Source organism: Netta rufina, assembly GCF_964035555.1.
Source record: "Netta rufina genome assembly, chromosome: 24".
Classification (NCBI taxonomy): domain Eukaryota; kingdom Metazoa; phylum Chordata; class Aves; order Anseriformes; family Anatidae; genus Netta; species Netta rufina.
In genome coordinates this window covers 951,075-978,761 of record NC_140148.1, presented here as the reverse complement: position 1 = coordinate 978,761, position 27,687 = coordinate 951,075, and the positions used below count along the sequence as shown (strand labels likewise).

General features: G+C 55.5%; 2 protein-coding genes across 3 annotated transcripts; one reads left to right on the top strand and one right to left on the bottom strand.

Moving 5' to 3' along the window:
* Nucleotides 1-279: 279 nt before the first annotated feature.
* On the top strand, nt 280-20,611 carry PIP4K2B (phosphatidylinositol-5-phosphate 4-kinase type 2 beta). 2 transcript variants are annotated; one of them, XR_014619109.1, is made up of 11 exons: nt 280-403; nt 7,298-7,395; nt 8,064-8,160; nt 11,517-11,669; nt 12,192-12,338; nt 12,749-12,787; nt 13,904-14,017; nt 14,397-14,655; nt 15,018-15,121; nt 15,747-15,927; nt 17,304-20,611. XR_014619109.1 is itself a non-coding variant. In XM_084301371.1 (10 exons), exons 1-10 carry the CDS (start codon nt 383-385, stop codon nt 15,825-15,827), a joined length of 1,113 nt encoding a protein of 370 aa, XP_084157497.1. In that variant the 5' UTR covers nt 280-382; the 3' UTR covers nt 15,828-16,528. The 2 variants fall into 2 exon arrangements, 1 of the variants encoding a protein (XP_084157497.1); XM_084301371.1 differs by lacking the exon at nt 17,304-20,611 and having other exon boundaries at nt 15,747-16,528.
* Nucleotides 20,612-21,026: 415 nt separating this feature from the next.
* Nucleotides 21,027-24,072, bottom strand: PSMB3 (proteasome 20S subunit beta 3). Its single transcript, XM_084301057.1, has 6 exons — nt 23,950-24,072; nt 23,216-23,400; nt 22,588-22,695; nt 22,009-22,186; nt 21,655-21,749; nt 21,027-21,157 (listed from the first exon to the last, which is right to left on the bottom strand). The coding sequence occupies exons 1-6, from the start codon at nt 23,950-23,952 to the stop codon at nt 21,109-21,111; spliced, it is 618 nt and encodes a 205-aa protein (XP_084157183.1). The 5' UTR covers nt 23,953-24,072; the 3' UTR covers nt 21,027-21,108.
* Nucleotides 24,073-27,687: the final 3,615 nt, after the last annotated feature.

Here is a 27,687-nt window from a genome sequence, read left to right as displayed (position 1 = left end):
GGGGACGGAACCACCTCAGCGAGGTGGAGGGGGGGGGAAGGAACCGAGGGGCCAGGCCGGCGCCGGGGCTTGACAGGGGCTGGGCGGTACCATTGGGGGTGTGGGGGGGGGGGGGGGAGGCGCCGCGCCGGGCGGGACCATGCGGTAGGGGAGGGGGGGGCGCGGCCGGGGGCTCGGGGGCTCCGCCATGGCCTCGAACTGCGCGGGGGGCTCGGCGGCGGCGGGGGGGGGAGGAGGAGGAGGGGGAGGTGGAGGGGGTGGGGGGGTCGTGGGGGGGCTGAGCTCGGCGTTGAGCGCCAGCAAAACCAAGACGAAGAAGAAGCACTTCGTGTGCCAGAAGGTGAAGCTGTTCCGGGCCTCCGAGCCGCTGCTCAGCGTCCTCATGTGGGGGGCCAACCACACGGTGAGCGACCCCCGGGACCCCACGGTGCCCCCCCCGGTTCACCCCCGGTTCCTCCGAGCCCCCTTGGTTACCCTGAGCCTCCCCCGGTTCCCCCCCGGACCCCCCCAGTTCCCCCCAAGCCCCCCTGGTTCCCCTCTGGACCCCCCCGGTTCCCCCGAGCCCCCCCGGACCCCCCTAGTTCCCCCCAAGCCCCCCCCGGTTCTCCCCACTCTCCCCAGGCCCTCACCGAGAGGCTCCCACCCCCCCCCACCCCCCCAATTCCGGCCCCTGGGCGCCCACCCCATGAGGGGGGCTCCGTGGAACCCCCCCCGGTCCCCTTGGGACCCCCCTCAGCCCCCCTCGACCCCTCCTGCCCCCCCCCATCCCCCTGTCCCCCCGGGCCCATCCCCTCCCCGGTTCCCTCAGCCCCCCCCCGGGCCCTCCCTCAGCCCCCCCCCAGCTCCTCACCCCCTCCTCACCCCCCCGCCTGCTCGCTCAGGGCCCTGCCTTTTTTTGGGGGGGCTCCCCTGCGTCCCCTCGTTGGCTGTGCAGGAGCCCTGACACCTCCCAGTTCCATCCTAAAACCCTCGGGCACCGTTTGCCACCCGCCTCCCTCTGCTTTAGGGCTCTCAGCTGCCAGGACCCCGGCCCTGTGCTCCCGGGGCCCGGCCTCGGTTTCCCCCGGGGGTCGGTACCGGGAGCAGCTCCTGGGGAAACGCCTCCGGGGCCACCTCCGCTGCTCGTCCCTAAGAGCAGCCCGTCCTCATGGGCTCCTCTGGAAGCCTCCCCTCTCTGTAAGGGCTGGCACAGACCTGGCACGGGAAGGGCAGCAGGGATGCAAGCAGTGGCTGCTGCTCCGGGAGGTGCTGCAGGTGCCCAAAGGGTTCAGGATCCTCATCCCTTCGGTGGATGCACCCTCAGGTTCAGGCGCCCGTTTCCCTGTTGCATTAATGGGGGATTCCTAGAGAGCGAAAAGGGTCGGGGTTTATTCTTTGCAGAAGCAAATAACGCTCTGGAAACACAGAATTACATTCCCAGCTCGCGTGACAACGGAATGAAAGCTCCCAAGTGCAGCTCAGCGCCGCATTGTCTTCCTCAAAGGATCTTCCCAGTGCTTGCTGCTCGCTGGCTTTGATCAGTGATGCTGTTAGGAGCCGTGAAGAAACGGGGAAATCGGGGAGATTCCTCCCGGTTCCGTTTGTGGGCTCCTAGGGCCGGTTGCTGCTCGGTGGCAGCGAGATGTCCCCTTTTAGCTGCCCGGTGCTGGGAGCTCTGGCATCATTTTTAGGCTCGGGATCAGGGCGCTGTAACTTTTGGAGCACTTGGCCGTGAAAACACTCGGGCACGGGGAAGGAGGCAAGCTGAGAGCTGTGGGGGAACGCTGAAGCAACGAGCTGCATCGGATGAGTTTATGAAGGAACCGCTGCCAGAAACAAGGACCGTACCCCGAGGGGCTGGGGAAGGGTTCAGCAAACTTCAGCCGTGACCTCCTCACCCTCGGGCAGGCACCCAGCGTTTCCCAGCAGATTCTTCCCTGTTTTATTCCTCCAGCTCGCTGCCTCTGCTCTCGGCTTGCGTTGGGGCGAGCCTTGGGGTGCCTGGAAGGGCCGGGAGCTGGCGTGGCCGTGCCGGAGCGTTTGTGGTTGCTCAACACACCCAAAACTGTGCAGAGCAGGGCGAGGTGTTGGTGTCCCGCTTATCCAGGGAGCAGAATTGCTGGTGCTGCCCCAGCAGATGGGTCTGGGCAGCCCGTGAGGATCTTCAGGAGAGGCTTTGAACGTCGTTAGGTATCTTACAGGGGATTCTGCACCCCAATTTTTCAGGGCAGGGTGGATCCCGGGGCTGTGGGACCTGCCCCGGGGTCCCTGCGGCACAAAGCGCTGTCAGAAACGTGGCATTGGGATGAACTTTCCCGTGGACGAATCAAACAAACAAACAAAGCGAGCGTTTTATGCAATCCTCCGTCTCTGCTGAGTGAGGAAATTCTCTTGGGTCCATTAACGGAGCCTGGCAGCAGCTCGGCCCTGCCTGGTGTTCGAGCAGGCGGACCGGCAGCTGCTGCGAGGGCAGGAGGAGAGGGCTGGGGAGCACCGGGAGCAGCCACGGGGCTGGAGAGGGGCTGGGGAGCATCTGGAGCTGCGATGTTAGCGCCTGGAGAGCAGGAGCTGGTTCTGGAACACCTCCTCCAAGCGGTTCTGTTCAGATCCTCAGCTGGGTCCGGGCCGAACCGGTGGTCCCCAGCCAAAACTGGGAGCAATCGGAGCCGGGGTGGGGCCGAGGCTGGCGTAAACGGGGCCAAACGTGGGTGGTGTCAGCCCAGCAGCCAGATTTCGAGCCAGAAAACCACGGAGGGGAGAGGACCCCGCGTGGGAGCTTGTGGCTAAGAGGAGGGAGCCGCGTCCTGGAGGTTCGCCCTCGATTTCTGCCTCTGTCAGCTGCTAGCTGGCACTGAGCGATCCAGCAAACGTGGAGATGGCTCCGTGGAAGCTCTGCTCGTGCCTGCTGTTGTCATGGCACTGCGGGAGGCGACGCGGCTCCGCGGCTCCCTGCTCCTGGTGCCTCCTCGGGAGCCCCCCGGCAGCGGGGGGAGAGCCTTGGTGGGGCGCGACGCCGCTCCTCACAGATCCCTGAGGGTCCGGGGATGCTGGCAGGCGTTAAAAAAAATCCTGTTTCTGTTGAAAAGGGGGTGATCTTTTAAAGCAGGGACTCCAGGAGCTGCTTCCCTTGGGGGAAATGAGGAGAGAGCTGCTGGGGGGCAGCTCAGCGAGCAGCGCGGGGCTCAGGAGCCAGCACCGCTGCAGGCTGGGGGTAGGAGGCTGAACCTTTGTGCTCCTCAGCCCCGTTTGCCCCCCAGGGGTACAATATTGCCTGCTCTGCCCGTGCTGCAGCCCGTCAGGGTGTGGGACTGCTCGCCAGCAGGCTTCTGAGTGCTTTGATCCCAAAGAGGAGGCTCCGCAGTCACCGGGAGCTTCCCTCTCTCTCAAGGCACGCCGGCGTCCCCAGGGCGCTGGTAGAAATTATCGACTCCAAGAATCATCACAGCGTTGCACGGGGGTTTGTTGGGCCGGCTGCTGATTAATCATGCTCTAATTCATGGAAAAACGGTGGGTTTGCTCCCTCCAGCCCTTGCCTGGTTGTTCCCTGCTGAGAGCTGCAAAGTTTTGCTGCAGGTTTGGGTTCGTCTCCGTGCTGGTCGAGGTGATTTTTTGCTGCCCGTCTGCCAGCTGCTTCCTCGGGGTGCTGTGAGGTGGAGCAGGAGCTACCTGGAGGTGCCGGGCTGAAAGGCAGCGAGAGGAACAAAGCGTTGGTATTTTCCTGCACGAGTTCCTGGCGTAAAGAATCCCGGAGAGGAGGCTCTCACGCTCCATCATCTGGATCCTGTTAGTAAACAAATTGCGTTTTCCCATCCATTTGCTAATGGTAATTGCCACTTTGAGGCTCCAGTCAGGTTTTGAAACCAAATCGTGCCTGGCCCGTCCGTTCTGACAGCTGTCCCTGAGCGGCACGGAGTATGGAAACGTGATTTATTGACAAAGGAATTGGCTTTGGTGGCAGGGACAAGTGATCAGCTGCGGATAAACCCAGGGTCCTGCTGACCACTGCTCCTCTGCTGCCAGGCAGAGGGGCGAGGAGGGAGAATTGGGGCTCAGGGGAGAAGGGGGGGGCTCTCCTCTTGCCTCCCTCGCCTGCTGCTGTCCTGACACCTTGTCACCCGCTGCCTTGTCCCCTGCTGGGACATCTCCAGGCACGGGGCTGTCCTTTGGTCTCGGAAGGAGGTGAGAAACCAGCCGGGAGTTGTGAAGCATCCCTCCAGCAATGCCTGGTGAGGATGCCAGGTGGTTTGTCTGTAATGAGGCTCGGTTTTAAATCCCCTGGGACCCTCCCAGCCCGGTGTGTGCCCAGTTTTCTGCGAGGCCGTCGGGTTTGTGCCCTGCGTGCTGTGACCTGGGGCAGGACCAATTTCGTGGGAGCTGCTGCATGGTGCAGGTGGCAGCAGCAAGATGCTCTTCTTGGTGGTGCTGTCAGCTCAGGGCTGATCCCCGTCGGGGATCTTTCTGCCCAGCGGGGAAATGGGAAGCTCCTGGCGTGAGGAAACCCTGCAAAAAAAGGCTTGTGTGCAAGAGGATTCAAAGACAGGTTCGGTCTGAAGGGCTGGATGGCTTGGAGAAAGCCAGCACCGCGCTGGCACCAAGAGCTCGTGCTCCACAGCAGCACCTCCGAGGTTTTTACAGCTTGGGGATCTCTAAATCCTTTGCAGGAGGGGGTTGTGGAGATGCCCCAGGCACAGCCCTGCCCGAGATCCCTCTGCCCACCTCGAGGCCAGCCCCGTGGAGAGCTCCCGAGCTCCGGGCACGCTTGGTACGGACGGGATCCACCCGGGGGGGGACAGCGGGGTCAGGCTGAGGGACTGCCGGGCACCTGGGTGCTGGGCACCTTGCTGTGACCTTGCCTCCCGTGGCATAAATGCCCGGGGCCACGCTCTGCTATATATAATCTGCTGCACGCCGCTGCCTGGGGAGAAGGCGAGAGAGCAGACGTGTGCCAGGCGCTCGTCACGGCGCTCCCCGAGGCTGCTCAGATTCCACCACGATAAGCGCAGGAGAGGAGCCCTGCGGGGCAGCGCCGGCCGCTGCTCTTCTCTGCTTGCTTTGGGGCCAGGTTTGGTGTTTTTGGGTGGTGCTGCTGCGGGGCCAGGCCCTGCCACCCGTGGGATTGCCCCGCGAGAAGGCAGGGCTGGGGTCTCCCCTACCCACGGCACGGGGTGGGGGCTTCTCCTTCCTCTTCCCCTGAGATCCTGAGAAAAGCATCAAGTGCTGGAGTTGTGGGAGCACGCAGGGCACATCCCTCTTACCGAATAAATCAATCAATCAGCCCCAAACCATGCTTCATCTCAGGCTGGTGGCAGGAACCAGGAGCCATCTGATGGTGGTGGAGGACCTGCCGCGAGCGCTGGGACCACGGGCGGCCACCTCAGCTCCTTGGGGAGCTCCATGAGGCATCAATCCATGGCACAAATCCCTTCCTTCTCCCTGTCCTCCAGAGCCAGGATCCCAAAGCATCCAGAAAGCTCTGCTGCACGCAGCTGGAAGCTGGGAGAGGTTTGCTTTGGGGTTTCTGCTTTGGGCAGAAACGAGGACACCCGCAGACGTCTTGACGTCTCGCCTTGCTCGCGCTCCTGTCTGAATTCCTGGCAGGGAGGAGAAAATCTCCCGACTGCTGCTCCCTCCCAGCCATCAGCACCCTTCCTCCGGGCTGGAGCAGGGCTGCAAACGGTGTCTTTGTGCCTCGGCACCGCCGGGAAGGGGGCTGAGAGCAGGCGTGGAGCTGCCGGGCTTCCCCTCCCGTTAGACAGCCGTAATTAGGGCTGGAGGCAGCACCTCTGGCTCGGCACAGGGTTAGCAATTTTCTCTTCCCCTTTCTGCCAGCGGGAAGGTGACAGCAGGGGGCTCGCCGGGGCTGAGACGTGGACCCCGGGGTTTGGGAGCTTCCCACCGGTGCTTTTCCCTCTCCTTTTCCCTCTCCTTTCCTTTCCCTCTCGCCCAAGGGCTCGCTCGGTGCAGGATGAAGCCCGTGGCTGAAGCCGGGGAGGTTTTGGCCTCCTGCTCTGCTGTGATCACAGCCCAGGGAGGCGTGTGACGTGATTTATGCATTCCCCACACGTCCCGAAGCACTTCATGGGAGTGCTTAATGCTCCTGGGTGCTGCTGTGAAGGAAATACCGGGCAGGGCTTCAGGGAGCACCGGCGGGGCTCTTGGTGGAGCGGCGGCCGCTTTCCTTTCCGCTGCTGTGCTGTGTGGGATGGCAGCCTCTGAAAATAGGCACCGTTCCTCCTTGCGGCGCGTGTCTGTGTCTTTCCAGTCTGACGTTTGTTAAATCTGGTCTGGTTTTTCCATCGGGAGCGACGGGGAGAGGATGTGAAAAGTGCCCACCTCGTTGGGGTGGCCTCGTGCGCCTCCGTGCCCCTCGTGGAGCCGAGCTGTGCCGCGGATCCCGCTGCAGGATGGTTTCTTCGTGCTTCTTTTTGCCTCCAGCTCCTCAGAGGAGACGTGGCAGCATCTCCGGGCTGTTTGTGCACGCAGGGAGCCCCAGCACCGGGCTCCGTGTCCCCATGCTGGCAGCCTGCACCCCGTCCCCACGCAGCAGGAAGGTGCTGGGCGTGCTGGGGGTCACCCATTCTGCTGGGCTTCGGGTGCTGGGAGCAGAACCTGGAGCTGGCAGCTGCCAGAACTGTCTGCAGCTCTCCAGCACTGCCTGCTCTCGAGCTCTGGCTCCTCATCAGGGCACTGCCTGGGGCAGGGCAGCCCAGCACCACCAGCAGTGGTGGCCGCGGGGCGCTGCGGCGTGAGCCCGCCTGTAGGATCCTGGCTGAGCGTTGGTTCTTCTGCTCCCCTCTGTCCCTGTGGCTGCCACACATGGCTGAGGAGCAAAAACAATCGAGTGGAGTGACTCATCCCTCCGGAGAAGGTGGGATAAAGAGCAACCAGAGACAGCAAACATGGAAACAGCACCCGCAGGGAGCTGCGCGGCGCTGCCCGCTCCGTGTGCCGGCTGCTCGTGGTGGAGGAGCTGCCCATCCGTGGCTTGTAACACCGAGAACTAGTCCAGAAGTGGGCTGATGCAATGCTTCCCAAATAAAGGCAAAGAGGAGGTATTTAAGACATGAAATCTGCTGTTCCTTGGTCTGAAGGTTGGGCTCGATTCTAAGCTGGATCCTAAACGATCAGAGGAAAGGGCTGAGGGTGGCTGGGGAGCAGTCGCCCCGTGATTGATTCAATGAGAGGTGTCTGAGCAGCCCGATGGGTTACGTCCCTTCAAAACCAGCTCCTGGGGTAGCTGGCGTCCCGTGAACCCATGGATGGTAGCTGCAGGGCGGTGGAATTTGGGTTTTGAGTCTGCTTTTCCTTTCTCTTTCAGATCAATGAACTCAGCAATGTTCCCGTCCCTGTCATGCTGATGCCCGACGACTTCAAAGCCTACAGTAAGATCAAGGTGGACAATCACCTATTTAACAAGTAAGCGTGAGCTTCACGACTTATTTGTAACTAAAACCCTTTGTGTAGGGGCACCTGGTGGGGTGGAGGCCTTTGGGTTTGTTCCCTGCTCTAATGCCAAGAGGATCTGGCCCTGCCAGGAGCACGTAGCAGGACACGGGGACGTGGGAGGGGGGATGTCCCCCAGCCCTGGGGGTTGCTGTGCCGGGCAGCGAGGGGTAGGGACGGTGCTGGGCTCGTTGGAGTGCTCTGGAGCGTGCCAGGCTGGAGCTGAGTCAACCTCTCCGTGTTCTGGGCGAGGTTTGGCTCACGCTGACCTTTATTTTGATGCCCCGGTGATCTGATCCCGCCTGAAATCAGAGCCTCCCCCCGATTTCCTCCAGCTTTTCATCTCAAACAGCAGCAGCGTGTGGCAGGGGGCAGCTGCGCTACCGAACGGAGCAAAGCGATGAAGGAGGAGGAAAGAGAAATTATTCTGTCAAACCTGGCAGGAGTCAAGGCTCCTGCCAGCAGTCCTGCACCAGATGACTTCTGTAGGCATCCAAAAAGGGGCAAACATCGGCAGAACGGGGCCCTCGTGGGCAGGAGGGGGCTTGGATATCCGGGGTGGGTGATGCAGTGGGAGGCGAAGGGGGCCTGGTTTCACCAGCTGATCGTTTCACAAGGATCTCTGTTCTGCTTTGCCCTAGGGAGAACTTGCCAAGTCGCTTTAAATTTAAGGAGTACTGCCCGCTGGTGTTCCGAAACCTCCGGGAAAGATTTGGGATTGACGATCAAGACTACCAGGTACCTTCTCTCCTCTCCCTGCCCTCCCGAATCCGTTCTCTGGGACACAATAACAAAGCTGGGGGAGAAAACACAGTACCAATGTTATTTGTGGTCAGTTTTTTGGGTTTATGAGCACAGTTTGAACGGTTTTACCGTTGTCCCCCAGCAGCGGAGCAATCACAGGACGAAAAGATGATCCCTGCTCCGGAGAGCTCACGGTGTGGGCAGGGGCTGGGGGATAACAACGAGCCAGACCTGCAGGGACCATGAGCCTGTCGTGTTTCTGTAGGTTTGGGTGCTGCTTTAAGTGCTGAATTGGGTTTATCCAGGTGAAAAGTGAAAGATGCTGCAGCTCTGCCAGCAGGGCCACCCTTGGGTGCACAGCCTCACGCACAGGAGGCTGTGCAGAACCCGCTGCTCAGAGGCCACTTAGATGAGGGGAAAGCCAGCGGGGCAGAAGAGGGTGGCTTTGATCTCTGCGTGGCCTTTAGCCGGCCGAGTGCTGGGTAATTAAACCCCTTATCTTTGGCACTCCGCTGCCCTTGATACAGGCGGGCATGGCGCCAGCACTGAGTGGCCGAGGGCTTCAACCAAAATGCTCAGCAACCTGCCAGCCCAGAGCAGCACGTTGGCGGGGCTGAGGGCTGCAAGCTTCGTGCTCTTTCTGTCCTTTATTTCCCGTGAATCTCACTGAGCTGCTTCTCCCTGGTGGTACGGCCACTCGTGCGTGTGTGTGCGCCTTCCCCACGACTCTCAGAGGTCTCCCCATGTCTAGGTTGTTGCCTGAGCAGCTCCTCTTCTGAGCTTGATGGAACAAAGAGCTGGCTTTGCTTAGCTTAGTGAGGAACTGGGTGTACCCACCTGGTTTCTGGTCTCGTGGCACGAGGAGCAGATGCGTAGCACCTGCACCCCTTCTTCTGCCCCCATCCCCAGACCCAGGGGAGAGCTCTCGGGTCCCTCTGTGAGAAGGGACAACCTCTGAGGACACTGGCATCGGTGCCAGGGGCTTTTTGCTTCTTTTTCTGTGTCCCAGAGTCACCTCTGCTGGCTGCTGGGGACTGTCCTCCTCCTCTGCTCCCTGCCCCATCGTGCTGGAGCCAGGCACACTGAGGGTGTTTGCTCAGCAAGACGCCTTTTTGGTGCAGAACTGATGGTTTGCTTTGTTTTTCTTTCACAAGGGGCCGGCCATCCCCAGGAGGAGCAGTAAATGCTGGCTGCTGCCCCGCTCTGGGTGCCAGCCCAGCTCCCTGGAGGATTATTCCTTCTCCTTTGCCCCTCGTCCTGCTGTGCCTGTTCTCTGGGCAGCAGCACCCTGCCCCTGGGCTGCCTGGGCCGGGGCACTGCTTTGTGCTGCCTTCCTCCGTGCCCCTTAATGCACTCCTTGCATGCAGCGAAGTGATTTCTCCTAATTATTCTTTCTCCCCGTCCATCTCCTGTAGTATATTTTGGAAGTTTTTTTTCTCTTTGTGTTTAAGAAATGGTCAAAACCGTAGGAAGTGCTGTAGGAGCACCCCCAGCCCTCTTGGTTCCCGTGACCTGGTCTGTCCTTTACACCTCACTTGTTGCTCCGAAGGATTGCTTCTTCCACCTCGGGCAGAGCCGTTCGGCTGTTTAAAAGTCTCTGGTTAGAACAGAAAGCAGAAAACATTTATCGAGCTAAATTCAGGTGGGTAAAATGCAGTGGGAATTGAGCCAGGATGCTAAATATAACGCTCCGGCTCTGGAGGAGGTGGAAATGACAGGAAGGGAATGAAGTAAACCTAAGGGCTGGGAGTTTGGTAATGTCCATATGTGGTCACAGTTTCTGCTTCCCATCTCCTCCAGCAGAAACGCTCTGTGGTTTTGAGGTGAGGGGTGATTAAACTGTGTAGCACGGACTCGTTTGCAAATGTCAGCAAGAAGTGAGGGTTTTTTGTTTGCCTTTATTTTCCTGACAGCTTCTAGAGCCATTGGCAGGAGCAGAGTTTTTCCCCTGCTTCATTAAAGTTTTAAAGGCTTTAAATGCCTCGTTCTGAAAGGAAACCTCTCGGCTCGCTTGCAGCGTGACACGGTAAATCCCTGGGTCGCAGCAGGCTCTGCTCGCCTGCCTGTCTGCAGAAGAGCAGGCTCCCTCTGCTGTCTGCTCCTCAGACAGCTGAAAGGAGGCGAGAACGGTGTAATGGGTAGCTAAAAAAATATATCACAGGCTGCTCTGCCAGCCCTGAGACCCTGAAAGACATCACCTCGAGCTAACGACCGCGCTTCAGGAGTCAGTGCTGCAGTGTCTGGGAGCACAGCTGTCCCCAGCTGCACCAGTGGCGAGGAAATACCAGTTTGAGCCTTGTACTGGGGGTTGACAAAATGGCTCCTGAGCACACGCAGGTGACTGGAAAGCGGTTTTTGAGCAGTGGCAGAGGAGCCTGGCGACCTGCTCAGGTCAGTCTGGGAGAGTTGTGGTTGAACAGAAGGATGGGGCTCGCAGAAAGTCCTCCCACCTGGGAAAAGGGATCGGGGTGGATGAGAACAGAGCCGTGCTGTGGCTCAGGGAAGGAAGCAGGCAGCTGCTCTGCGGTCTGCTCGGGATTTTCCAATTGTGCTGCACGTACAAAAAGAAGCTGCAGTGCTTCGTTGCTAAGGGTGGAGACAGGGAGATGAAGACAGATGCTGCTGGTTGTTGGAGGAACAGCCAGGCTATTTATACTCACAATCCTTTTCATCCGATTGTAGGAATAACTGGCTTCTGGTTTCTGAATGACCTGTGAAGAGTTCCTGAGACTTTTGCCAGCTTGGGCGTTGCTTTGGGGTGGGAAGGAAGGCAGGCCGCTCTCGTTCATTTTGTTCCCTTTTTACTTAAACCCTGGAAATATCCTGACAGCTCTTTGTTTCCCAGGAGGAAATCCTAAGAAGTTTTCACAGAATTACAGAATTTATAGGTTGGAAGAGAGCTCTAGATCATTGAGTCCAACCTCTTTTGATACTGCCTTCTTAAAAACCAATTAGTTAATGAATAAGAATAATAATAATCTTCAGAAGTACATGCCAGGTGCTGGAGTAGGACACGTTACCAAACTGCAGGCCTAAGTGAAAGCTCTAAACGCCACGTTCAGACTTCTCAATAAGTCAAGTGGGCTTTAACCTCAGCAGTTCTGAGCTCGAAGATGCTTTCTGATTAAGTCACAGCTCATTTGTACGTGTGCTCGGGAGCTGGGCTGGGACACGGCCACGGCTACGAAGCATCGCATCCCTGGGCTGGCTTTTCTTCCAGAGCCAGGCTGTGGAGCTGGTCCTGGTCACCCGTGCCTCACCTACCTTCTGAGACTTCTCTTCTTTCTTCTCCGGGGGGGTGGCAGCTCCTGCCTCTCCTCCTCCTCACGTTTCTCTTCTGTTTCCCTCAGAACTCGGTGACGCGAAGCGCCCCGGTGAACAGCGACAGCCAGGGCCGCTGCGGGGCCCGCTTCCTCACCACCTACGACAGGAGGTTTGTCATTAAGGCGGTGTCAAGCGAGGACGTGGCGGAGATGCACAACATCTTAAAGAAGTACCATCAGGTAGGGGGAGGCTGGAACCCTGGGAGGGGAGGTGGCGAACGGCTTGGGATGTGCTGGAGAACCGGAGCTCGGATGCGCAGTGAGCGACCTGGTGGAGCTTGCAAACAGCTTTTGCAGAGGAAAGCAGTGTTGTTCCTTCACACCTGGGAGCCAGCTAGGGCTTGCCAGCCTGCTGCTTCACAGCTCTGAGTCCTTCACAGCTCACCCTGTCCCCTACCTCAGTGAATGATGAAGTTACCTGAGCCCTGTAAGCATGCTCCGAACTCAGTGCTTTGAATGAGCCTTTCCAAAGGGGCTGGGGAGGAGGCAGCTGCTTGCAGCTGGGAAGAGAGGCAAGTGGCACCACTGGAAATGTTCTGCCCTGGCCCGTGTTAGCTGCCAGTCCTTTGCTCCTTACTTTCAGATATGTTTGCATAGCCCCAAGAAGTGATATTGGCCAGTGCCAACAGCAGACCTGCCCTGCTGTGTCCTGTCAGGGGTGGGCTCTGTCTGACAGTGCTGTCCTTCTCTCCCCTTCCCCAGTTCATCGTGGAGTGCCACGGGAACACCCTCCTGCCCCAGTTCCTTGGCATGTACCGGCTCACCGTGGATGGAGTGGAAACCTACATGGTGGTTACCAGGAACGTGTTCAGCCACAGGCTGACTGTGCATCGGAAATACGACCTGAAGGTGAGCGTCTGGGGGCAGTCACGGAAGGGAGGGCTCCTTTTCTGGGAGGGCGAGAGTTGGTCTTCGTAACACCTGCTTGGGAAGGTCCAGAGACCCAGGTTTTGGGGTCTCTGGCTAGGGCTTCACTTAAGACTCAAATGACATTCAGTTCTCCTATTCCAAGCAGCCTGTGCTACACCAGGGAGGCCTGCAAGTCTGTCTCAGGCATGAAAAGGGATTTGATACTGGTTTTAAAATATTGGGGGGGGGGAATATGTTTTTTTGTTTGTTAGGTGGTTTGTTTTTTTTGTGGTTTGTTTTGTTTTCGTTGTTTTTTTTTTTTTAACCTGCACAAAGAAATTAAACGGTGTCAATAAATTCCTCAGGAATATAAACACAGTGCAACAACGACCTCTTTATTCTTTTGCTAGGGCTCAACAGTATCCAGGGAAGCGAGCGATAAGGAGAAGGTACGGACTGTCCCCGAGCAGCCTTCCCTTCCTCCTGGTCTTTGGAAGCAGGTGGGATCCCACTGACTTCCCTCTTCCCAAGGGGTGCTGAGCAGGGGAAGTTAAACGGGCCCCGAGCGATACCCTGTGTGTGTGCCACCTTCCAGGCTGTGCCCAGGAACTGCTTGGGCAGAGATGGTACAAACCAGCCCAGCTCTGCTCCGATTCTTGGCGTATCTCACCATGTTTGTAAAATTGGCTCCTGGTGCCGTTAAGGGGAACCTGCAGCCAAGAATCCTGCCCCTGAAAACTTGGGCTCTGACACTGCCGTGGGAAGTCCTGGTGCTACTTTTCTGTTTTATTTGCACACGCATGTGGCCTTTGCAGGCTGGAGACCGTAGAGGAATCCCATTTCAGCTTGCCCCAGAATTAGTCACTGTCAGAAGCAAAGGAAGTTCCTCTTACGCCAACAGCCCTGGCATCAAGGCACAGCTGCACAGTGCCCAAGTATCCCTGGCTCACTGGCTGTTTAGTCTCTGGCTTTTTCTGCTCGTGCAGTTTGTCTCAGACTATTCGTGTTGGATCTATATAAAGCCACCGCATGCTCATACATCATTCTAAGAAGAAAATAACTGAATCCCCAGTTGCACAAGGGGTTGTATGTTCTATATCCTTGAGAACTCCTCGGGGCCTGTTGCAAACAAATTCCTCAAAACACAGTGGTTTTAATTTTTTCCGCAAGTCTTCAGGGAAAGAAGCATTTTATTTTTCTTCCCCCAGTCAGAAAACAACAAAATGCATTTCTTTTCTATTCTGGGAGCTGGTTGGATCGTCTCTGGCTGGAGCCCAGCTGTCAGCCTGCAGCACGTCTTCCTGGCAGTCTTTAAAGCCAAGTTGCTCTCTGTCTCCCTTCACCTCCCCTGAGGTACAGGGAGCACATGGATGTGCTGTGCTCTGCCTCTTGCGTTTTTCATGCTTAGTGGACAGGATGAGGCCTTACAAACAGGCAGGAGATGTTCTGGTGCCACCCCACACTCGGTCTCTGAGCACTATCAGCGCGTGGCTGACGGAGCAGTGTACCTGCCTTCCTCTGGGGCGTGGAGAATTTGATGTGGGATTTTTGTTTTTTTGTTGCAGGCCAAGGATCTGCCAACGTTCAAGGACAACGACTTCTTGAATGAGGGTCAGAAGCTGCACGTTGGGGAGGAGAGTAAAAAGAACTTCCTGGAAAAGCTGAAGCGGGATGTGGAGGTAGAGTTTCCCGGGGACAGCTTTTACTCCGAGTGTGCCTCCCATACCTGGATTCTGGGGCCACTGGCCCAAGCAGTGCAGCAGGGGCTGAGCAGCAGGTCACTCCTGCACCAGCCAGGCAAATGCAGTCAGGATTGTGCTGGTGGCAGAGGCCATCTGAGTGCCTGGGTAGATTCTGTGGAGTAGAGTCTAATCTACTAATTAGTAAACAATAAATAGTCTAAAAATAAATAGTAAATAATAAATAGTCTAATAAAAGGGTTTAGCTTTCACTACTGCACTTTCTTAGGGAGATATTGGGAGGGGCCGGACTGAGGATTTCTGATCCCACATGGATACTCTTTTCTTTTTCTTTTCCCCACTCGCCTCTTTCTCCCAGTTTTTAGCTCAGCTGAAGATTATGGACTACAGCCTGCTGGTCGGGATCCACGATGTTGACCGAGCAGAGCAGGAAGAGATGGAAGTGGAGGATCGGGCAGAGGATGAGGAGTGCGAGAACGACGGCCTTGGAGGCAACCCCATTTCCTCCTACGGCACGCCCCCCGACAGCCCTGGCAATCTCCTCAACTACCCTCGCTTCTTTGGGCCTGGAGAGTTCGATCCTTCTGTGGACGTCTATGCCATGAAAAGTCACGAAAGTGAGTACTGTGGAACATTGCCCCCAAAAGGGTCGGGAGGGCAGGGGAGGTGTCCTCTGGCCTGCCTGAGCTAAATGGAGCAGAGGGCTGTCACAGAGGGACAGGGAGGACGCTGCCAAGTGTGGGAGTGTTGAGTTTGAAAGGTTGGAAGTGATGCTTGGAGAGCAGTTAAGTGTTCAGGGAGTGTGGGGGTCTCTGCTGTGCCCTTTCCAGTCGTTCTCTGCCCTTCCCCAGCCTCCAGCTGCCTTGCTTTCTCTGCTGGTTGCACTGACACAGACCTGCCCTGTATTTCTTGAGGAGGGGGGTGCAGCCGGGCTTCGCTCACAGCTCAGGGTGTGCTAGCAACTCTCTTGCCTCGCTAGGTGCCCCCAAGAAGGAAGTGTACTTCATGGCCATTATAGACATTCTTACGCCATACGATGCGAAGAAGAAAGCTGCACACGCTGCCAAAACGGTGAAACATGGGGTAAGCAGCCTGCTGCATGCAGGGAGGATGGGCTCTGGGGCTTCTGCTTTGCCTGCGTGCCTCTGTGTGTGTGTGTGATGCCTTTTGACACCGATTTTCTACCAGTATGGGAATCCTCTGATGATCCCTTGCCCAAGAACTGCTGTTCCTTCACTGTCTCCTCAGCCTGTCTTGCAAGATTTTCCCTCTGGTTGGTGGACAGCAAGACTTGAGGTTCCCTGTTCCTTCCTGGAGCAGAACAAATAATTATCATGCCTCTAGTCTGCCTCACACTGCGTTAGGGGCCAGGCCTCTTCCCTGGCATCAACTTCGAACTTCCCAAAAGGGCTCAAAAACCCCAGATTAGTGGGACGTGGAGTTTTTCATGCTTTTCCTCTTTTAAACCATAAAAGAGCAACTGCAATGCTTTGACTCGGTGATCTGCAGAAGATGCAGAAGAAGCTAAAATCAGCTTGGGGATCTCTCTAGACCTGTTTTATCCTAGAACTTGCAGGCTCTGTTGTGGGTCTCTCCCAGCACAGCCAGGCCTTGTTGTCCTGATCGCTCCCTGCTGTCCTCCGTCCCCCACCCTTTGGGTTTGCCTCCCGAGGAGGGTGTTCTGACTTGTCTCCTCTCTGCCTTGCAGGCTGGGGCAGAGATCTCCACCGTGAACCCCGAGCAGTACTCGAAACGCTTCAACGAATTTATGTCCAATATCCTGACATAGTCATCTTCAGCCTTCAGCGAAAAATGAAGAGAAGAGGGGCTACTTCCAACCAGAGAACGCAGCCTGTGACACTAAAACAGACACTGTAGCAGCTTGTGGGGTGTGTGTGTGTGTGTGTTTGTGCGTGTGTGAGCAAGACTGAGTGCGTGGCACTGTGTGACTTACGAGAAAACTAATTCTAGGTGCACCCTCCAACAGTCCACTTGACCCAGGTGGAAAAGTGGGTTTTTGTTACAGAAGTGCCCAGACGTAGATTCGAGGGCTTTTTAAAACAAGAAAAGTGCATTGTTTCTGCACTGCTCTTTCTAATGACGTTTTCTCCTCTCTGATCAAGAGACTCCCGTAGGGATATGACATGTGGCACTGTACAAAAGGGTCGCTCTAGATCACATCCAGTGAGAGTGAAGCAGTGCCTGATTCCACAAACTACTACTTTTTTTTTTTTTTTAATTATTATTATTATTGGACTGTCTTTAACAGAAAGACATACGAGCCCTTTTATTTCCCTCTTGGTAGGAATTGGAAGGAAAATAGCTCACCATTTCGAGGACGGAAAATATTACTCTGATAAGGAGGAGTCGCTGAACTTTAGGTAAATTCAGACTGGGACACTTTATATTTTTTGGTTAATTTAAGTAACAAAACCTTTTTTTTTTTTTTTTTTTGTAACTGCACTTGATTTACAAGAAAGATGAGGGAAATGAACATCTACCAAAGATGATCGCTTAAAAAGGTGTAACTCCTAGAACTTCAAATGACAATGTGTGGAGTAGTAGAGACATTGCACAACCTCAGACGATAATGTGCTCAGAGCCATCGTGCTTTAAATTGGCCAGCTATGAAGAGTTTGTGAAAGAAGAAGCAAAATGTGTTTTGTGCCCGTAGGTTTGGGATAGTATTTGACTATCTGGAACATTTCCCTCTTGCACCTCAGTCAGGAATTGCCATGTCTCTTAGATTATAGCTTCACATTGCGGTTCTGCCAGTGTTAATCTAGCTAATGTTCAGTCTTCCTTACTCACCCGATCTGCAACAGGTACTTGAATTTGTTTCCTGACAGAGGTTCTTTGCCTGGTTGGTTTGTTTTTGAGATGGCAATGTGACTTGCACACGAAGGAATTGGACTCGCCACCCGTGGGGAGTGCTGGGAGCTGGGGCTGGAGCGAGTCCCGCTGCTCAAGAGGACTCAGGACTTGAGCTGGAATGGCTTTTACTCTTTGCTCCATGCCCCTCTCTAGAGCGACAGTCAAGGAGTGGAAATATTCGAACACTTGCGCCAGATTCTCCCCCCATCCTTTCCCCCCCCCCCAGACTGGGACTGATCTGCGTGAATAACGTCCTGTTTTGTCTCCAGAACGCTTGTAATATTTTTCACAGCCAAGCTTGTCAGACTTGCTTTGGGTTTCGTTAGCTCTGCTGCACAACAGTTACGGATCTTTTGGTTCTTTTTTTAACCTCCTTTTTCTTTCTGAGCAGGATTTAGTGTTTTGAACCAAACTCTTGCCGTTGAAACATGTTGCTTATCTGCCTTGGAACTGTTTTCACATATGCCTTTGTTTCGGGAATAAGCTCTTCTGAATGTCTGTCCTGTGCTGTAACGCGTGCTGCAGTTTGCTGTGTGGAACTTGGTCCTTTTGAGAGATAACTGGTGCTCATCCCATCCTGGTAATTTCCCTAGACTAACGCTAGCTCTGGTCTGGATTCTGGATGTGGGCCTGGGTGTTTGTGTCCAGACCCCTGCTCGCGCTGTGAATGCCGCAGGTCTCAGCTTCCAAGGGGACAAAAAGGGGGCTAAAGAGTCAGCCCGTGAGAGCGCACTGTAAATAGGGTGTCTGGAAAGTCACACGTGAATATCGGGGGTTGTAATGGGATACGAATCTTTACTCATTCGTGGGTCATTCCCTTTGATGTGGGACAAATTTCTTCTGCCTCTGTAGTCCGGTCCCTGTTTGGGGTAACGTGGGGGGCTAAGGCACCGTTGTCCGAGAGGCCGGAGAGCCTCGTGTCTTAAGGTGCCCAGCTGCCAAAGCCACAAAACAAGTGCAGGTATGAGGACACCTTGAAAAGGGAGGACTTAGAGGGTATTGTCAGCTTAGTTTTGTGGGCATTATATCGGTTGCTTTTCTCTTAAAAAAATAAGCACTTACATTTACTATCAATTGGAAATTAAATACCAATCACTTTTTATTCCTGACAGTTTTAAAAATCTGCATTGAATCTGCAACTTTGGCCTGGTAAGTTTGCTGTTCTCCTTTTGGGAAACTAGCTTGTATTTTTTAAACTGTTTATCCTTAAATCGTGTTAAAAAGGAAGAAGAAAGGGGGGGAGGAGAGAGGGGGAAATCAGTGAACTGCAGACATCCTACGAGGAGACACTAAAAACCAAGCAACCCAAAGACAGAAGAATGGAGCTTGTGTAGCTAGGAGCAACGATTTCATTCACTGAAGTTCGTAAACAGGAATGAAATTAAGATGCAGTTAATTCCTGCAGCAGTCTTTACAGAACTGATCCCAAGGGCTTACGAGCAGCTAACTGTATTTTCGTACTCCGCTCTGAACAAACTCCTGCTAGAATTAAATTGGATGTCTCTGGCCCAAGTGATACAAAAAAGCCCCGTGAACTCCATTCACTTTAGCACTTCCCCAATTCTGCCACTTCTGTCAAGTTGCCATACTGTGTGTATTAAAGTAATTAAATGCAATTTTCTCACTTAATGATGTATTACCCAGGTATGTAACTTTGTTTAACGTAAGCATTTTGTATATTGTTTACATTTTGAGAGGTAGCATTATGTTAAAAATGCTAATTTTTGTTTCTAGACAGTATTTTTATTACCAGAATAAGAGGTGAAGCTGCAAATATTTGATTTGTTTTTAAAAGGGACTTTTTCTTTTCCTTTTTGTTGTTGTTGTTGTTTTGTTTTTTAATCTTGTTTTAGGTCACTTTTTTAACTCAAGTATTTAAAAAGAAAACCCAGCCCTTTCAATTCTGGTTTTACAACTGCTTGTGCTAGTTTGTTGTCTGTTTCTGGTGTGAATTTAGTTCTAGTTGGCTGAATGTAGATATTTCTGTCTGTAGCATGTACCCTGCGGAACACTTTACACTGAAGTGCGTTTGACTGACAACCACCCTCGGCTGCAAGAGCTGCAGTAGGTAGGCAGATCGCTCTGATCCCAGGCCTAGTGCAGGATTTCTCAAGTTGCAGTGCGATTCTTTGGTCAGCTGGAGTTTCAAAAAGGAAGAAAACCTTAGTGGGCAGAGTGACTCCAGTGCCTGAGGGCAGGGTGAGTGTGTGTCAGAAGGGAGCTGCTCGATCCATCGTCCTGCCTGTGCTGGGGGCCTCTCTCTTTCTGAACACGGGCCAAAAATGTCCAAATTTAAGAACTGCAAACTGCTTTGAATCCAGAGCTTGCCTCTTCCCTGCTGAGATAGCTCCTAGGGCATAAAGAAGAGTAGGAGAGGAAGAAGGCAGAGTGCAGTCACTGTTTGAGTGCTGTTCTGCCCTTTTAGTGCAATAAAAACCACTGGAGAACGCTGATGGGTCACCCTTTAACAGGAGCCCCATGTTCGGAGGTAGCAGGCAGCACCCAGCCTTCGTGTCAGTGCCAGGGACAGGGCCTGGCAGCTGCGATATGAACCAAGTGTCAGAGGGAGTTCACTTCTCATGGCCAGGAGCAGGGGAATCCTCCCCTCTTGGCTCACAGACAGTCTCTGATTGATCAGGTTTTAATTGTAATAGCCATGAGCACAAAATCCCTCACAAGGAAAATTCTGGGGCAGTAGGTGACTCCTGGGTTCCTGTAAGTGAGGCTGTACTGCCACATCTGAGCATCCTGCTTTTAATTTGGTTTATCGTAGTCAGCAAGAGCACTACAGGCCTTGAGTTACTTCCTCGTTGTCTGGGAGAAAAGCCCTGCTTTCCCCTCCAGAGCACTGCCCCAGCTACTTCCAGTGGGAACTTTGATGGGGTCTCTCCTCTTAGCCCAGTTTAAGGCACGAAGCGAGGCTGTATGGTAATCACGGGCCGTGTTTGGTGTAGGGGATGTGTCTCAGTCTCAGCAGCTGCCTCCCAGTCCTGTGACTACTAAGCAGTCTTTATGGAAGCCTCCCTTCAAGCTGCACACAGGTCAAAGTGTTCAACCCCGAGGTGGTACAGACCTTTCAGAAGTCAGTGTGTGTACTGAAACTTGGTTTGCAACACTGCGTAACCCATCTGCGACAGATCGTTACGATGCTAAGCTCCAAAAACAAAACAGCTCTCTTCTCCCCAGCCGTGTCTTAATGCCCCGTTTCAGGTTTGCCTGTCACCTTCCCCTACTTCTGCAGAGCCATTCTCCAGTATCCATATTAGCCACTACTGATTTTCCTTGCTCTTTGAAATGAATTCTTGTGTAATAGCAATGGCAACGCGTGGGGAACCAACTTCTGGTCATCCGCCGTTTTTAGTGGTTTTGGTTTTCACCACTTTGAACTTGTGCTGGTCTTTGTTTAGCTGCACACCGCTAAATGCAGCTGGATGGAGTTGTGTCAAGTGAGTGTATTACACACAGGTTACAAGGGTGGGCAGGGCTAATCAGTGCAACTGAAAAAATGTGAATAAATTAAGTTTAAAACTAAAAAAAAAAAAAAATGCATTCTAGGTTTTTTCACTGCTGTTTTTTAAATAGGAATTTTAAGTCCTCTGTGCTTGTCTGTTTGCTAGGAGCAGTTTGAGACACTGTTACTGTTTTGAAATGCATGCATGTTACAAGATGAGTCTCCAACCAGAGAAAAATAAAATTAAAACTTTGTGTACATCTGTTCCTCATTGCTGTGCTGTGTAGTGTTCTCCTGATCAGCTGGTACTCCACGAGGCATGTGCTCGTTTTAAGTCCTGTATTAAACACAGCTGGAAAAGTCTGTTTATACATGCCTGGAAACCGGGGCTCTTAAGTAAAAACTAATTTTACCAAGTACTGGCTCTGAGAACAAATTAGAGCTAACAGGAAAAGCTCACACTGCCTCCAGGGAGGGGCTGCTGACTCCCTAGGGTGCAGCTGAAGCTCCGCCACATGTAGGTGTGCCTGGAAACGTTAGGATAGGTGGCTTAGAGAACGATAAGCTCTACCACTGCGTGCAACTCAAGCTCCTTCTGATAGCTTTAGAGATGAGAACTTAATTACCTACCTACCGTTCAGATTCAAGAAAAGGAAAGTTCACTACAATAAAGAATTTTATTAAAAAAAAAAAAAAAAAAGTCCAAGCAGACTGGGGTGTGAAACGCACGCACAGTTGTGCTGGGCTAGTCCATGCGAGCTTTCAGGGTCCGGGTAGTGATCTTGTCCTTTTCACTAGAGGGAGAGAGAGAGAAAACTACCAGTAAATTCCTGTTAAATACTTCCTTAAAGAGCATCACTTCTTTAGCAGGATGCAACGTGCGTGTGTGGTTCGTTTGCTAGTGCAGGTGGGATGATCTAAACCTGAAGGTGGCTGTTAAAACTCGGCAAACCCCATCCTCCTGCCACTCCTCCCCAGGGAAGCTCAGCAGGTGCAATAAGCAGCAATGCCTGGGATATTCTGTAAGCAGCAGTAAGCAACACCATGAGCAAAACAAGCAGCTTCCTGACTGCATTTGGACTTGTGAAGCAAACCATGCATCCAGCTTTGGCAAAGAGCATCCTCTTGGCCAGTGTGCAGCAGAGAGCGGCCATGAGCAATCAAACAGCACTTAGAAGGGCCACAGCATTACTAAAATGCTACTGAAAGGGAGCAAGATCCCTCAACTGACTTTAACATGGAGCATGTGAAATTCTACCTCTGTTCTGTAGGGGAAGAGAGCAGCACTTACATTATGTGTACAATTACGCCCATTCCAGATACAGCATCTCTGTCCACTGCATTCAGCATGGCCTGCGAGATCGTTTCGAAGAGGTGATCAGGTTCCTGAGGAACAGAAGCTATTTTAGTTGGTGAAAAAACTACATGTTGAGTCATCAGATTTTGCTCAAACCTCAAAATATCATCCCCAATGCTGCAAGATTTTTCCTACAGGCTGCTGTAAGCTACAGCCTCTTTCTTCTGAACTTCTCCAGGAAGTATCAAAGGACAGAGCTTTTCATCCAGCCTGTTTAGCTCTGGTTCTCCAGTTAACAGCAGGAGGCTGAATCCAAGAAGCAGAGCTGACCTTGGCCGCCTCACTCACCATGTCAGGCTCCCAGAGGGACTCGCACATGCCGTACATCTGCTCTGAGCAGGTGCCGCTGACCACGAAGTCGTCGGTTATCATGGGGCAGCCGATCAGGTCTAGAGAGCAGATGAAAGGTTCGTGTGTTATGGGGTCCAGGCCAGCGATGACCGGTTCTGTGTAGTAAGGTCCAAACCTGTGAAGAAAAGCACAGCAGAGGTTTTTTTCCTCAGTTTTTCACCAGTTCAACCACCTGGAAGCAGATGCACATCACATGTAAGCATCCATACAAGGAAAATATTACACAGGTGCTTTTGCTGGGGGATCTTTCAGATCAATCTGGAAGCATCTTGTGATGGTTTTAGCATGGCAAAGTAAATGAACTTGTACTGTTATAGGAGTATTTTAACAAAACCCAGTGTTTTGCAAGAAAATTGAAGATAAGATTGTCTCTAGATAGAAATCTCCTTTTCCCATATCAAAACAAGTCTTTACGAGGAGCCCTCCTCATCCTCCCAGCTCTCTGGAACGGGATCAGTACCGACAGCCACAGCCTTCACTCACACACAAGCAGTGACTCGGGTGTTTGACAGTTACCGTCTCTCATAGAGCAGGTTGGAAACCATGCTCATAAACGTCTGAGGCTTGATCTGCCTGCCTTCCTTCAGCTCGTAGAGATTCAGCCTGAACTTCAGTCTTTGGGCACTGCAATAAGAGAGGAGAAACAACATTAAAGCCAGAGAAGGCTCCTTTCACTTTCATCTTCACCCAGGCCTGGCTGTGTTCTGTTGCGTGCTGAGGTAGCAAATCTGATGCGTGCCTGTGACAGGTGAGCACCCCAGATGCAGCTCCTTTTATATGTGAAATTATTCAGGTGTCTTAGCAGCGACAAGACCTTAAATCGTGCAGTTTTACTTTTAGAAAAGAATCTGTTCTCATATTGCAAACATCAGCAGAAGCTTTGTAAACCCAATAAATAAAAGACAAGGGAAATAGCACAACCCCTGTGTGCTGTGAGATCAAAAATGAGCACATCATTAACGTAAATCAGAGCCTTTTGGCTCATCTGCAGCCAGCCCCAGAGAGCCCCGGTGATGGGAGGCTGAGAAAAGGAGCGCTGGTACCGGCTTTGTGCCCTCCCCAAAGGAGGGAACCCGGTGATGCTCAGGTGTTAGCCCCCACGTAAAGGGGGGCTCTGTGAACCCGGGGGCCAGGCAGCACTTACACGGTCTGCACGTCGGTGGCCAGCCCCGCCAGCCCGATGTACAGCCTCTCCCCCATGGGGAAAATCTTCTGGAAGTCCGTGGTCACCATCTGCGCCTGGATGCCGAACCGCCGGTCGGCGGCGATGGCCACGCAGCCCTTCCCCTTCATGGCCATCACGGCCCCGCCGTTGTACGACATGATCGACTGCGAGACGGGGCGGGATGAGGGGGGGGCTGCACCGGGACCCCCGGGAACCCCCAGACCCTCCCCCGGGACCCTCCCGGGTGCCCTTAGAACCCCACAGGGTCCCCCCAAACCCTCCCCCGGGACCCTCCCGGTACCCCCGGGTACCCCCCGGGGCCCTCCCGGGACTCCCCTGGACCCCCCTGTGGTCCCCCCAGCCCTCCCCCCGGGACCCCCCAGGTCCCCCCGAGCCCTCCCGGTACCCCCCGGTGCCCTCCCCCAGGCCCTACGGGGAGCCCTTGACACCCCCCGGGGCTCCCCCTGGGACCACCCCGGGTCCCCTCCACCCTCCCCCGGGACCCCCCAGGGCCCCTCCGAGCCCCCCCGGTACCCCCGGGGCCCTCCCCCAGGCCCCACCGGGAGCCCTTGGGCCCCTCCGCGACTCCCCTGGACCCCCCCGTGATGCCCCCAGCCCTTCCCTCGGGACCTCTCGGGACCTCCCGTGACCCCCCGGGATCCCCCGAGCACTCCCGGGTCCCCCCGGTGCCCGCGGCCGGTCCCGGTGCCCACCATGGTGCCGGTAGTTGCCCCCCCGCCAGGCCCGGCCCTGCTGCTCCTGCTCCTGCCGCCTCCGCTGCTCCGACTCCTTCGTCCCGCCTCCCTCCTCCTCCCATTGGCCGCCGCTCGCCGCTCGCCGCCCGCCATTGGCGGCCGGGCCCGCCGGGGGGCGGGCAAAAAGGGGAGAAAAGTGAAGAGTCACGGGGAGCGGGGCATGCCGGGACGGCGGCGGACCGAGGGGAGGGGGCGCGGCGGGAACGGCTGGGGGGGGGCACAGCTGGAAATGGGGAACAGCTGGAAATGGGGAACAGCTGGATGCAGTGCAAACAACTGGATGCAGTGTGCACAGCTGGATGCAGTGAGCAAAGCTGGAAACAGCACAGCTGGATGCAGTGGGCACAGCTGGACGCAATGCACACAACTGCATGCAACACGCAGGGATGGGTGCAGTGCACGCAGCTGGATGCAACGTGCACAGCTGGATGCAGTGAGCAAAGCTGCATGCAGCACACAGAGCTGGATGCAGTGCACACCGCTGGATGTGATGTGCACAGCTGGATGCAGTGCGAACAACTGGGTGCGGTGAGCAAAGCTGCATGCAACACACAGAGCTGGATGCAGTGAGCAAAGATGGATGCAGTGTGCACAGCTGGATGCAACATGCAGAGCTGGATGCAGTGTGCACAGCTGGATGCAGTGAGCAAAGATGGATGCAGTGTGCACAGCTGGATGCAACATGCAGAGCTGGATGCAGTGTGCACAGCTGGATGCAGTGAGCAAAGATGGATGCAGTGTGCACAGCTGGATGCAACATGCAGAGCTGGATGCAGTGTGCACAGCTGGATGTAATGTGCACAGATGGATGCAGTGCCCACAGCTGGATGGGCACGGGGCTAGCACCCCGCTGGATGGATGTGCAGGGTGTTGCACAGCTGGGCACTGGGAAAAGTTGCCCAAACTTGTCTGAACTGAAGTAAAAACCCCAGGAAAGCCGTCCTGCTTCACTGTGCACAGCCCTGTGTGGGTCGAGCTTTGTGCATCCTCCCTCTGCCCTTGGGGCCAAAGCCCAGACGTGCCCAGTTTTGGAAAGGGCAGCACGACGAAGTCACTCTGTAGAACAACGAATTGTGGCCCATCCTGGGGAGGTGAAAGGGTCTGGCAAGTGGCCGCGGGGGTATTTTTTATTCAGAAAGCAACTGAAAGGGGGATTTGCGCTCTGCAGAGTATTGGATTTCCTTCCCCATCCCCGCTCGCCAGCTCTCCCCTCTCCTGGAGGAGATGGGATTAAACGTTTAATTTAGGGGAGTGATGTTGTGCCAAAGGGAAAGAGATCCATGTGTTTGGAAACGCTCTCAAACGCAGAGCAGAGCAGCCCGCCTGCTTTCAATGAAAACCTCCGGCCCGTGCAGGCCCTGCTCAGGGACCGAGCCCCGGAGGCTCAGCCTGTCCCGTGCCTGTTGTATTTTTAAAGAGTTTTCCATTGTAAAAGGTTTCTTGCGGGAATGAAGTCAGAGGTCACATTGTGCCTGGCAGGAATGAGCCACGCGCTAGGGAGAGAAGGAGCACCAAAACCAGACGGGAATCAAAGGCAGATTTCGGCAGAGGCCCGGGGGGGCTCGGGCGGTACCCGGGAGGTGATGCCCACGGGGCACCTCTGCCCTTCGTGCTGTCAGACCTGGATGGGAGCAGAAATCCTCATCCCCAGCCCCAGCACTGCTGGGCTTGGCGGTGGGAGTGTTGTTTGTGGCTCTGAGCTGGAGGCACCGGGGGTCCGCCTGGCACTGCCTCGCGCCCTGCATTGAAACACCAATGACGTTATTTTGGGTACGAAAATAAAATCAGGGCAGGCAGGGAACATAAATAGATTTTACAAGACTTTGTAGGAGAGGAGAACTCCAGCAATGCAGAGCCTGGACCCCCTTCAGCTTTTTTTTTTTTTTTTGAAACAAAATACAGGCTCTGGGTGGAAACACTTCCAAGTCTCTGCCTGGGGCAGGGGGCAGAGGCTGAGCAGAAATGTTCATGCTCAGCCTCCGACTCGGGGAAGCTTCTCCCTGGAGTGAGCTGTGACCCCTCGGGGGGCACGGGGGGCACCTCCTGGCCCTTCACAGCTTGTCCCGGTCCATCTCGGCCCTGTCCGAGGGCAAGGAGCTGCCGGACACTGGCTGCCCCCTCCCTGGTGCTGCGGGGGAGCAGGGAAAGCCCCCCGGGGGCTTTGCAAAATGAAAATCCCCCCCCTGCCCGGCGCTGGGCTCCGCCGGGTTGGACTCGGGTGGGGAGGGGGGGGGGAAAAAATAAAAAATGGAGTAAAAAAGGAAAAGGTGCGGCCCGTCCCTGGGTGGGCTCGAACCACCAACCTTTCGGTTAACAGCCGAACGCGCTAACCGATTGCGCCACAGAGACCGCGCTGGGGAACACCGCTGCGCCCGCCGCCCTGAGCCAGAGCGCCCCGGGAGCGCCCCGGCGGCACCCACAGGGGGCACCCAGGGGGAGCACCCAGAGGGAGAACCCAGAGGGAGCACCCACCCGGGAACAGCCACTGGGAGCACCCATCCATGGGAGCACCCACAGGGAGCACCCATAGGGAGCACCCACACTGGGAACATTCATCCCTGGGAGCACCCACCGGGAGCACCCATAAGGAGCACCCATAGGGAGCACCCACATGGAGCACCCACCCCGGGAACATCCATCCCTGGAAGCACCCACCGGGAGTACCCAGACCCGGGAGCACCCACCCCGGGAATATCCACCCTGGGAGCACCCACCTGGAGCACCCAGCCCTGGGAGCACCCACTGGGAGCATCCACCGGGAGCACCCACCCCGAGAATACCCACCCGGGGAGCACCCAGCCCTGGAACACCCATCCATGAGAGCACCCACCCGGGAACATCCACCCTGGGAGCACCCACCGGGAGCACCCAGCCCCGGGAGCACCCATAGGGAGCACCCACCCGGGAACGAGCACCCCCCGGGAGCACCCACCCCGGGATGGGGACACGCGTGGGACATCGGGGCTGGCCGGAGCCTCCCCCCGCGCCCATTCCCTCTTTTCTCTCTTTATTTCCCGGGGTTTCTTTTTATTTTTTCTTCTTCTTTCCCTGCCTTTCCCCCCCCCGCTTTCCTTTTTCCCCCCGTTTCTGTTTTCCACCTTTTCCTTTCTTCCCTTCCCTCCTTTTCCATTTTCCCTCTCCTCCCCCTTTTATTCCCCTTTTTATTCCCATTTTTCCCTTCTCTTTCCCATCCTCTCCCCTCTGGCCCCGCCGAGCACCGACCGCCGGCGGCCCCGGGAAGGTCCCGCAGGTCCCGAAGGGGGGTCCCGGGGGGGTTCCGGGGGGGGGTCCCGGGGCTCTCCCCGGGCGGTGCCGCCGGGGTGGGGGGCGCGGGGAGCGCTCGGTGCTGCGGGGCTGGGCACCCCCACCCCGGCCCGGCTTTGGGGCCCATTCCAGCGCATTTGGGGCAATTTTCTTTTCTCCCCGAGCACTGGGGGGGGGTCGCACAGAATGGGGGGGTCACAGCGAGGGGGGGTGGAAGCACTGGGGCCGTTCGCAGGTACCGAGGCACCGCCGCGCCCGGGTCCCCCGGGGGCGCAGGGGGGGCCCTGTCTCGGTGCCCCCCCCCTCGGAGGCAGGGCCGGGGAGGTGGGGGGGGGCAACGAGGGACCGAGAACGGGGCCCCCCCCTCCCCGCAACACCCCCAAAGGAATGAGATCACGTGCGGCGGGGCGGGGCCTGGCGGCGGCTGGAGGA

Excerpts from the sequence above, each read along its gene's own strand:
- PIP4K2B (XM_084301371.1), top strand. The coding sequence starts at position 383 with ATGTGGGGGGCCAACCACACG. Across the intron at positions 12,339-12,748 it reads ATCGGAAATACGACCTGAAG|GGCTCAACAGTATCCAGGGA; the intron begins GTGAGCGTCTGG and ends TTCTTTTGCTAG. Across the intron at positions 14,018-14,396 it reads AGCTGAAGCGGGATGTGGAG|TTTTTAGCTCAGCTGAAGAT; the intron begins GTAGAGTTTCCC and ends TCTTTCTCCCAG.
- PSMB3 (XM_084301057.1), bottom strand. Across the intron at positions 21,750-22,008 it reads CCCTCTGGGAGCCTGACATG|GAACCTGATCACCTCTTCGA; the intron begins GTGAGTGAGGCG and ends TCTGTTCCTCAG. Across the intron at positions 21,158-21,654 it reads GGCGTAATTGTACACATAAT|TGAAAAGGACAAGATCACTA; the intron begins GTAAGTGCTGCT and ends CTCTCCCTCTAG.